The 11,257-nt window shown below is 40.5% G+C and overlaps 1 protein-coding gene across 1 annotated transcript in view; it reads right to left on the bottom strand.

Moving 5' to 3' along the window:
- Positions 1 to 283: 283 nt before the first annotated feature.
- Positions 284 to 11,257, bottom strand: part of glis2b (GLIS family zinc finger 2b) — a 49,024-nt gene continuing 38,050 nt past the window's right edge. Inside the window, exons 2-7 of the mRNA XM_067422766.1 lie at positions 10,229 to 10,445; positions 10,024 to 10,154; positions 6,393 to 6,575; positions 6,177 to 6,310; positions 5,398 to 5,516; positions 284 to 5,320 (exon numbers count right to left, since the gene is read on the bottom strand). Coding sequence (XP_067278867.1) covers positions 4,602 to 5,320; positions 5,398 to 5,516; positions 6,177 to 6,310; positions 6,393 to 6,575; positions 10,024 to 10,154; positions 10,229 to 10,418 — 1,476 coding nt within the window. The 5' untranslated portion in view covers positions 10,419 to 10,445 and the 3' untranslated portion in view covers positions 284 to 4,601. The remainder of the gene's footprint in view (positions 5,321 to 5,397; positions 5,517 to 6,176; positions 6,311 to 6,392; positions 6,576 to 10,023; positions 10,155 to 10,228; positions 10,446 to 11,257) is intronic.

Raw genomic sequence — 11,257 nt, 5'->3', positions numbered from 1 at the left:
TTTCCTCATACTCTTGTGAAACAAGAAGTCATGGCTAATGGCTAAACAATGTCATGATCCTAGTCACCCTGGAGAGCTAAAAAAAAAAACAAATGACATATGATTGGGAATATACTTCAGGTATATTTTACTCATAAGAATTTCTAGGAGTGACAATAATTGTGGCCAATGTGCTTTGGAGAGAAACATATATTTCATAATGTGAGTCCCACCCACCCCCACTTTCAATTATTTTATGTCAATGAATGATTAGAATTTTGCACCAAAAAAAAGATCAAAAGGATAAACAATGCAGTTTTATTTTTACAGTCATCTTTGATCATATTTCATATAATCATATTTACCAGGGGTGCCAATAATTCTGGCCATGACTGTATGAAATCCCCATAAACACTGTATTTACATTAGATTCATTGTATATTTTGATTATTCACACAGGGATCAGTCAGATGCCTCTCAACTAAAGCAAACAGTTGCAAGAGCCAAGAAAAATAGTTCAACGTCTCATCGGAGGTCGTGAGCTAAGACCCTGGTCTGAGTTAATACTGTAAACATTTCAGCCCTCGGTACACGAATGTCCCAAACATTCAACAAAAAAGACGCAGCAAAACGCAACATATATATGTATATATATATATATATATATCAAATGCAAATTTATTAAACATTTGTATCTTTTATTTTCATTGACATCCTTATCAATATCGTAGTAAAATTCCTCTAAAACAGGAGCACACACACCTATGTTGTACCAACTGGAGACTTTTACAGCTCTAAAATTCTGCATGTTGGGCTTCAGAACATGATGCTGGGAAAAATATATATTTATTTTTATATATATATATTTATTTATTTATTTTCATATACTGTATTACATCTACATTTGAACTATAATAAAAGGCACTTGGAAAAAACAAATACTGATATTAAAATCTCAAAAATGTGCAAAAAAGGAAAAATAATAATGGATACTGGCCTTTCCAGGCCATAGTCTTTTTGTTAACCCTTTGTGCATCTCTGTGTCAAGAATCGTGTCCTATTATTAGTTTATTTTTAGGAACAGATGAACATCTTAACCTTTAGTGTGAGCTGATTTTTTTTTTCTCATTCTGTCATGGTGCTTAATTTATGTACCGTGTATATTTTTGACATCTGTGTTTTACTGCATTTAATATTTAAATTTGAATATCTAGCCGTGAAGCCATTCCTGCCATTGAATGTATTGCTTAAGCCTCTCACATACATTCGTCGGGAACGCACCCTCGTTTTATTAGGAATCACCTGTGAGAAACAGTGCAGCCGTCTTCAGAGTGCTCAAAGGGTTAAAGGTTCAAACAGCTTATCCGATATTAAACACTGATGTAGACCTTAACAGGTCTGTGTCAGTATCAGCTTTCTCCAGCCAACAACATGAGAGGGAGTAGGAGAAGGCAGACAAAGAGATTTACAGCTAGTTGGAAAGATGAAAGGGGTTACGTACATGTGATTTCCATTAAAGAATCCTAAATGCACAGTGATGCCAAAGCTCTGCAAACCTGAGAGGATTGTGTATGTGTTTAAAAGCTTCAAAACGAGTGGTCTAGTTTTGAAGCTTGGCGCACAATCGAGATATGGACAGTGGTGACTTTTGCAGCAGGGGATAGAGTACGCACAAGCACTTTGCAGTCTTGCTGTGTACATTTCTCTTCTATTTGGCGCAGTTTTGCTCTTAAGTTCTCTTTTCAGGTCCGCATTAGGACAGATCTATGGACATCTCGAACGTCATGGTATGATCCCAGACAGCAACATAGTATCGGGCCAGATTCGGCACACATCTGGTACGCGCGGAATCCACATGTACCAGATGTGGCCCGGATCTGGGCCGACACTATGTTGCTGTCTGGAACTATGGGATGGAATCTAATCTAATCTATCTGTCATTTCTCCCTATTTCCTCTCCAATCATCAGCTGGAGAAAACTGAACAGAGAGTAATGATAGTAGAAACAAAGACATAAAGCAACTTCAACATCAGGAAATGTCACGTCCAAAAATACAGAAAGTCATTCAAACAAAACAGCATTAATTGTGTAGTTTCCACAAACAATAAAACAAAACAATTCTGGAATAAGACTTTTGAGTGTAAAAATGGTTTGGAGAAGAGGGTGGGGTACTGCTTTAAGGAAGTGTTATTATTTCAGTCGGAATGTTTTTACATTACATTCGTTTGTTCTCGAAAACTGATTTTTTTTTCCTGGCAACCCATGGACATTATTGAAGGATGCTCTTAGGGACAGAGAATGTTCATGTGCCTGAGTTCAGGAGAGAAGACTTGATCAAGTGTGTTGTTTTAATCTAAACGAGGTCTTGATGGCGACATGTTGATCATTAATGGAGGATGACAATGACTGCATTAAGATTCTTTCACTTGACCCACTTCAGGACTTCAGTGCACCTCTCAACACAGAATATGAAGATCTAACATAATATGATTATTTTCTGATTGTCATGGATGTGTTTGTACAACTTGATGTCTAGATCAGTTTTGCGTTTTGATTTCCAGTTTGTACGATGTACCACATATAAACACAGGCAAATCGGAGGCAAATGGGATCAAATGTGAAATTTGTAGTACTTGGAGCATCGCCTTAAAACACTACAACACAATGTGTGCAACGTGACGCCTGGAGTTATCCTTTAGCTCAAAAGTGTTTGATTCATTGGAGAAAGTTGAGGTGGGTCATGTGAAAGGGTCTTAAAGCAAAATGCTATCTTTTGGCCACCTGAATCGTGTTTCTGCACTTTATTATTAAGTCCATAATTTAATCTCTGGTTATGCGTTTACATTTTTAGCACAATTATTTAATTTGGGGCAAAGCAAAGTTTTGAATGAACAAACGAGGCCCTTAACTGTTGAGATGCACCCAAACTGGTGTATTGCAAGTCTCAACGTGTTCATTGGCTTGGGGATAACAGTTTTTTTTAAACATTCCACTATTCTGCATCAGCCAAAAGTTCTTTGTTTTACCCACCCAAGCTAGTATACTGCAAAGCAGGATAATACTGTTAAATCTGGCCCTTGGTTCAGCTAGAAGTGTGCAGTATAACTGATGACCAGAAGATGGCACTATATACAACAATACCATATCCTATGGGGCGTTAGCATAACTGCTGGGTGAGTTAGTGCCCTTGTATGACTTAAAACTCAGTCAGTATAAGCCTTGTGTCTCTAGATATCTTATTCAACAAAAAAGAGCTAGTCAAGGTTTTCTATTTCCTCCTCCTCAGAGGACAGATTGTCGTTCATACTTTTGTATATTTCTATTCAAAGATGTTTGCTTACAATGCATTGACACAGCTAGCAGCAAATGCAAGGTTCGTGATATAGCTTGCCGTAGCATTTAGCTAAGGAAGTTCACTTGCAAGAGATGCAGATGATGCCTGCCGACTGAGGTGGGACTTGGGACAGTCTTAAGCAGAAGGAGGCTTACACTCCTGCTCCTGGAGTGCCACCTTGCAGAAGAGTTTAGCTCTAGCCCTAATTAAACACACCTGAGCAAGCTACCCGGTGTCTTCAGGATAACTAGAACTTCCAGCCAGGTGTGTTGGAGCTAAACTCTGCAAGAAAGTGACATTCCAGGAAAAGGATTGGTCTGAATGGTACAACAGATGCTGATTGTCAGCAAGTAAACAAGCTGCTCTCGTCTGACCTACGACCTCAGCACCTTCTTTGCAAACCTGACCAAACCCATGCAAGTTAGCCTCAGAGATCTCTAGCTCGCTAAGCTTAGAGGTCTTTTTCGTAATGCACGGAATGCCTTGAAAGATGTTTCTATATAAAAAATAACATACATTTGTGTCTTTAGTGTGTTGTGTACACTGTCGTCTAAAAGTTTCTCACGCATAAATACACAGAAGTCGTCTCTTGAAGGGCACAGATTCCTAAGTCTGCTGTTTAGATCAGTACTCTTATAAAAAAGAAAACAAAGTGTATAAGACTTGAGGTGTTTAGAGTTTAGACCAAGGGTGGAAAACTTTGGCCAATGAGGGCCACTGTCCTGCAGAGATTAGCTCCAACCCTGATCAAGCTCACCCAACTGTAATTTTGTGTTTATTATGTAATGTTTGTTCAGGTGTGTTTGGTTAGCATTGGAACTGTGAGGGACAGTAGAGCTTGAGGGCCATAGTTGCCCACCTCTGGTTTAACCCCAACCATAATTAAACACACCTGAATTACCTGACCGGTCAATCTAGGTCTTTTGGATTACTCAAATCTTCCAAGCAGGTGTGTTGGAGCAGGTTGGAGCTAAACTCTCCAGTAGAAGGATTGAATAACCCTGATAAGATAAGCTAGAAAGTGAATGGAATGGAGGTGAATGTTTGGATACTTTCTGAAATGTGATGCTAGCTTAGTTTCCATCATTATTATCACAAGAAACAGGTAGCATTGTTTGTCTAAAAGGTAGACATTTCAACTGAAATAGCAGTAAAATTTGAAGAAGAGGGTGTCACCTCCAAGGAGAACTGGATTTTCTTTGTGAAAACCTCCCACAGGCTTGCCTCTGAACTCTGACCCCTGTTCTACCCCCACCCTTCCCCTGCCGTTCTTCTGGAATGTGGTGCTCAGTTGACCACAGCTGGCTTCAGCACCACCTGGCCAGAGGGAATGACAACCCAAGACAGTGGGTCGTGGGACGCTCCCGTAGACAGGTTGAGCACACCACCATGGATCTCGTCCTCGCCTTCCTCGCCCCTAGCCTTGCCCTTGCCATGGTCCCTGCGCTCCGAGCCCAAAATGGGCACCATGGGCAACCCCAGCGTGGAAGATGAGAAGGTAGGAGACAGCAAGGGTGACTTGGCTAGGCCAAGTGGGGAACCGCTGAAAGACAGAATGGGCGTCCCCCCAAGCCCAGCTGAAGGGGAGCTCGGACAGCCCAGCGTGCTCAAGTCCAAGGGACGGGGACTGAGGGGGGACAAGGGGAGGGAGCCTCCAAGACCCTGCAGACCATGACCGCCCAAAAGAGCAGCAGCAGCACCAGGAATGATGATGTGAGCCCCGCTGACGTAAGTCAGCTCAGATTCTTTCCCCGCCCCAGCAATCTGCCCTGGCTTCAACAAGGAGCCCACCCCACCCGGACCTCCCTGATCCTGGGCTACAAAGTGCCCGTGAGCTTTGATATGCTTCCTCAAGGAGCTGGGGTCCGTGTAGCGTTTCAAGCAGCCCACCATCTTGCAGTAGTAGGGCTTGTCCACGTAGTGTGTGCGTGTGTGTTTGAACCGGTCACTGGAATTGGAGTAGCGCTTGTTGCAGCCCTCGTAAGGACAGATGTAGGGTTTTTCTCCTAAAAAATGCAAGCACCAAATTAGCCAGGTCATGCGATCTTCATGTATCAATCCATACATTTAATTTGGTATTGACCTGTGTGTGAGCGGTTGTGAATCTTGAGGTTCTCCAGTCGCGAGAAGCTCTTGTTGCAGGTGGGACAACGGTGAGGTTTTTCATTGGTGTGAGTGCGGATGTGGATCAGCATCTTGTACCTAATGAGGCAGACATTTGACTTAATGGTACATGTTATGTTTAAGTATTTCTTTCCAAGGAAATTAAACAAAAATTGCTTATATGGTAAGTATTTTAAAACAAAAAAAGACTTGTATTAGACTACACAATTAGTTGACTTGATCTTTGAACAGTCCTGTAGAAAATATCTAAAAATCACCAAAATAATATTTTGGTAGATATTATTTCATAAGACATAAATATTCATTAAGAATAGGAACCATTTGACTTTCTTTTTTCTTCAAATATTTAATTTATTTATAAAAAAAAAATATATATATATGTATTCATGTTTTTAAATGTTAATTTAGTTTACATATTCATGGTTCTTTTTAGTTTCTTGAATATTTATGGTTACTTTGTGATCTTTTAATTTAAAAGGCAAATGTGGTGTTTAAAATGTAAATATGGCTGTCATTAGGACCAACAATTGTAGTTTATCTTTCAGCATGTTTTATAATATAAAGTATTTAATGTTTCATTTAAATGTTGTATTTGTACTGTGTTAATACTTTATATTATGATAAAAGCTTCACCAATTATCAAGAAATGAAACTTTTACTTACTAGATTACTATTGTATTTAGGGTAAAGCTACATCTGTATTTAAGAGCTGGACAGGAGAAAATTTAGCAAACACACCTGGCGTTGAATCCCCGTCCTTTGCGTGCACACCCCTCCCAGTGGCAACAGTACCCAGAATCCTTCTCAGGCTTCACATGGAAGTCGTTGACATGATCCACCAGGTCTTGCAAGGAGTCAAAAAGTAGGTGGCACTGTGAGATGAAATAATATGCACAATGAGCTCAGGTGATAAATACGCTTTAGCATCTGCGCTAAACTGCTTTTATTTCTCACCTTCCTCCAGCGACAGGCCAGCTGTTCATCTGCGGAGAGGTCTGGAGAAGCTCGTGTGTCCCTGGGCTGCCGAATGAACATGGAGGATGGCAGGTGAAGCCCTCCTCCTCCTCCAATAGGTACGAAGAACTGGAACGCTTGAGATGTGGCTCCTCCCTCCACGTAACGGATATGAGCCGAGTCCTGCGAGAAAAGGCAAACATAATTCAGGCCTCCTTATCTTTTTTCACAGCAGGCTAGTGAATCTGGTAATAGTTGTTAAACTGACAGTAACAGGAGCTACAGGAGGTCCATGTTCTGTAATCGCCCTCACAGCAAGAGACTCTTATGAGCATGGATGTGGCTGCTCATCATCCTTGTGTTTCTATCCCCAGCTGTGCTGATCTGAGCACTTTATGCTCAATCACAGATTTAAGATTTTAACGAGAGAAGCAAGATGCCACCAATAATCGCAAAAAAATGAAAAAAGAATCTAATGCATAGAGCTTTAGAGCCAAGATTGTAGGAATGGGTCTGAGTTCAGTGGCACTAGAACTGTGGCTCGATGTGAATGTGAAAACAACACGTACACACTTGTTCAGGCGAAAAAAGTAACCTACCCGGATGTTTTATATGATGGCGACGTCATTAGTTCAGCAAAACACACGTATGGGATGACCGTGGTGATGATTAAACTGCAGCAGGGCCATATGATAAATGCAATCAATTAAAAGGATTATCATGATTATGAAATCGCGAAGGCTGTGATTATTTTTTTAATGAGTAGTTTATAAGTGCAGGACGGCCCTGTGATCAGTAGTAAATACTGCTACATCTAAAATCACTTGAGTTTGTCGCGTGCAATTGAAAAAGCAACAACCGTCAAACATCTTTTGAGAAGCATTTAGTCACGTTTAATCAATCAAAACTTTTCAATCTTGTTTATTCAGCTCACCAATAGTATGACCTTCATAGGGATTTTCTGAAATGACGTGAGCTATTGTACTTCTGCCACAGATATTTGGAGTACATTGCATGAGAGCGCCCTCTGGCTTGCAGGTAAAGCAGCATTTACTACGGATCCCAGCGTGAGCGGTTTAATTGCGATTTATCACGCAGCCCTAGTCTGAAGTGTAATTGTGCATATGTAAACGGCCTTACTCGACCCGTTCCGCACAGGATTCGAACGTGCGTATCTAACATGCAAGGCAGGTGCATTCACAAGGACGCTAAAGAACGCAGTCAGGGGAGTAAGGTTTACCCACACAGATCTTACTAGCAGGCATCCATTACACTCACCCATCACCCCCAAACCTCACTCCCATCTGGGTCATGGCATCAATTGTAACTGGTCCTATTTAACCTACTCCCGGAGGGTTTCGAACCGGCGTCTCCGACACAGGAGGCAAGCACACTAACAAGAATGCTAAAGACTGCAGTCTCTTGAGATCAAGGGAGTGAGGTTTAGCCACACAGCTCTTACTCCCGCTCCACACAGGATTTGAACCGCCGTCTCCGGCATGGAAGGTGGGTTGATTCTTGCTGTGTGATATATAGATATAATATATCTCTGCTGGGCCAGACACATGGGCAGGATGTCGGCCAGGCGATGGACATGGGCTGTGACCGAATGGCTGCCTCTCGACATGGCGGGACTCGCTCAGACAAGACATTGGCAGAGACAAGACGGGTCTGGCCAGGTATCAAAAATCCTGGCGAAGTTGTTGTGGCTTGCGTCGAAAGACCAAAATACAGGCCGATTGAACGATAATATATCTCACAGCAAGACTGATATTATTGATAATATCATGAGACTATAATATTTAATACTAAATGATAAATTGTATACTAAATACTATGGATTTAATATTTACTTATCTCTTGTGGTTTCCAGAGTACTACTCTCAAAAATATAAAACTGAAAAATATTATTATTATTATTATTTTATTTAAATACAATATAAACTGTATTCCTAGCACTTCTCATGTTAATGAATAAGTGTAATATTTAATACATAAATAGGCAATTTCTTGTTACACCCATCTCAGGTGAAGCGATTATTATTATTTTTTGTCATCACAATATTTAAACAGTATTATGAAGTAAAATACTGTCATAATTTTTAAATATATCTTTTTCTTTTACACCTACCTCTATTTGTTTTGCTTTCTTTCTAACGTTTGCTAAACAAAGTCTGAACATACTGAAAAGCTTAGTAAACTGTACGATTTATGAAATTCTTTAATCATAGCCATGTTTCCATTCACCTATAAATGCCATATGGATATAAATTATAAGAATGCACATAAAAAAACGTACGCATTCAATTTCCATTTTTTATCCGATAAGAAAACGCGCAAAAACTACGATGGAAACACATTTACCAAATAAATTCCTTGATGTGTATCAAAAGACATTTTTTGCGATTGGTCGATTTGCGTTCTGTCACAAGTCATTTATTATATATATGATAATAATTACATAGAGTTGCTTATCCTATTGCAGCAACTTCCATTTTTCTTGTATCTTTCTGATAGTCACTGGACTCACTGGATGGAAAACTCTATTCGCAAATATTTTATGCAATACTTTGGAAGTAAATAACTTATGGCACAAACATGCTATATGAGTTGACAAAGCTTAATGCTTAGTGTTAGGGATGTGCTCATATTTCTTGCCCTACGTATGAGAAACAGTAATACTGATGCTTAAGAAGGGTTAATTAGAGGAGAAACAATGATGACTTTGACTGCACAACAGTGTCGGTGCTGTCTGGGAAGCTATGTGAGAAATGTGCATGGAAAATCGTGTAAAATGAGGCTGATTGCTCTGCTCTCCGGTGGTGCCATCATCTAAGACCTGGCCACTGTTCATCCACTGGCTTAAAGGAGGGGCGGCAGGCATAGGAGACACACATAAGCACACAAAAAGCCATGCATCTCGTTGCCAATTCAATTTTGAGCGAATTGAATTAAGCAGAAAGAGCTCTGTGTGGCTGTACCTCGCTGTAAATCTGATTTAACCTCGCGTCCCATCCCTCAGCCCCACAGACAGAGAAAGAGAGACACTTTTGTGAAGGAACACAGGGGGCATTTGATAAGAAGCAACACCATATCTGGGTCAGTGAGGGAAGCAGATGTGAATGTCTCGTGTTAAGGGGAGGTGAGGGACGGGCCAGAGCATTTAATGCACTTTAATGATTAAGGCCCAAATGGAATCACCATCAGAATTGAGTCTTTTGCTACTTCTTAGTCTCACCTCAGCTGATTTGCTTAATGAGCAAGATATCGCATTTAAGAAGTAGTAGGCCTAGTTTAAATCTAATTATAGAACACTTAAAGGAACACTGCAATATATATATAATAGTTAATAATGTATTTCAGTTAAAATATCCTTAAAACATGATACATGTACTGATTTGAACTTATATTAAAGATGCATTCTGGAAAAAGTATTATTAGTAGTATATGTGAGGTATTTTAACTAGACAAAAACCCTTAAAACCTTTAGTCATTTTTTCAGTACTCAAGGAAAATATCACTGCAACATGAAACAAAGTTTTTGCTTGCATAAATATTTCTAGTATATTCAGACTTCAAATAGTTCTTCCGAGTACCCTTGTTGTGCTATTCCTTAGCGTTGTCAACTCACCCCGTGGAAAATGTGAGCTGAGCCGTTTCCATTGGTGAGATCCGGAGAGCAGGCGGTGTTTCGGGAGGACGGGGACATGCTGAGGTCCACGGCGGGCGGTGTGGGGGTCTCAGACTTGTCCTGCAGGACACCTGCGAACACACGCCTCTATAATACTCCCTGCTATTATATTTATGTTGTAGTATATTGAATCTCTCTTGTTTACCTGTGTGTGGGGAGGCAGGAGATGCTGGAATGATGACTGCGGTACCGTCGTCTGCCATCCTTAGCTGCCCGGCCCCTTTGGCGTGTATGGGAGAGGCGGTCATAGTGGGCGGAGACATGGCGTATCTGTCCCGCCCACCGACCCGACCCTTCGGCACCTTCAGGTCTAGTGGCTCATCTAAGGACAGCATGACAGCATGCGGACCGGAGCCTGAAAACTTTACAGACAGACACAGAGAGAGTACAGTAGGTGAAAATTGAAACATACACACAAATCCTGTAATAGCAGGACATTTGTCGCATAAGAGCAGTGAGCATAGTTGTTGCATTCATAATACCATCATGATTTTCATGAATCCAAAAGCCTTCCATAACTGTAGCGTCCTAAATAGACCAGAACAGCCCCATAAGGGTAGGTGTAATGGTTATCATTCAAATGGGAAGATTTTTTGTGGATTTTGGACAGTTGTAGGGGCATCTCTTTACTTTATAAATTTAGTATGTTTTAATGTCAGATGTGAGCATACAAACTTTTAAGTCCCTAAAAATAAAAAGTTAGATGACAACTAGCAAGGTAAAGGCTAATATGACAATGTTATAGTTGTCAAAAGTACCGATTTCGGTACCAAGTTAGCACTGATTTTTTTTTTTAAAAGCGACGATACCAGCTTTTCCCTCCAGTATTTTGAGCACTCAGCATATATGTCTCTGATTGGCCATTATGTTCACATGCTCAACATAGGCTTTGTCTCTGATTGAGCATTGTGTTTTACGCACTCAACATATATGTCTCTGACTGGCCATTATGTTCACATGCTCAACATAGGCTTTGTCTCTGATTGAGCATTGTGTTTTACGCACTCAACATATATGTCTCTGACTGGCCATTATGTTCACATGATCAATATATATGTCTGTGTTTGGCCACTGTGTTTTATGCACTCAACATATACAGCTCTTAGTGATTAGTGATGTTACGTTCGTGAACGAATCGTTCTTTTTGAACGAATCTTTTAGGTGAACGAATCGT

The sequence above is a fragment of the Pseudorasbora parva genome, chromosome 2, assembly GCF_024679245.1.
Source record: "Pseudorasbora parva isolate DD20220531a chromosome 2, ASM2467924v1, whole genome shotgun sequence".
NCBI classification, from domain to species: Eukaryota; Metazoa; Chordata; class Actinopteri; order Cypriniformes; family Gobionidae; genus Pseudorasbora; species Pseudorasbora parva.
This window is presented reverse-complemented; position numbering and strand designations above follow the sequence as displayed.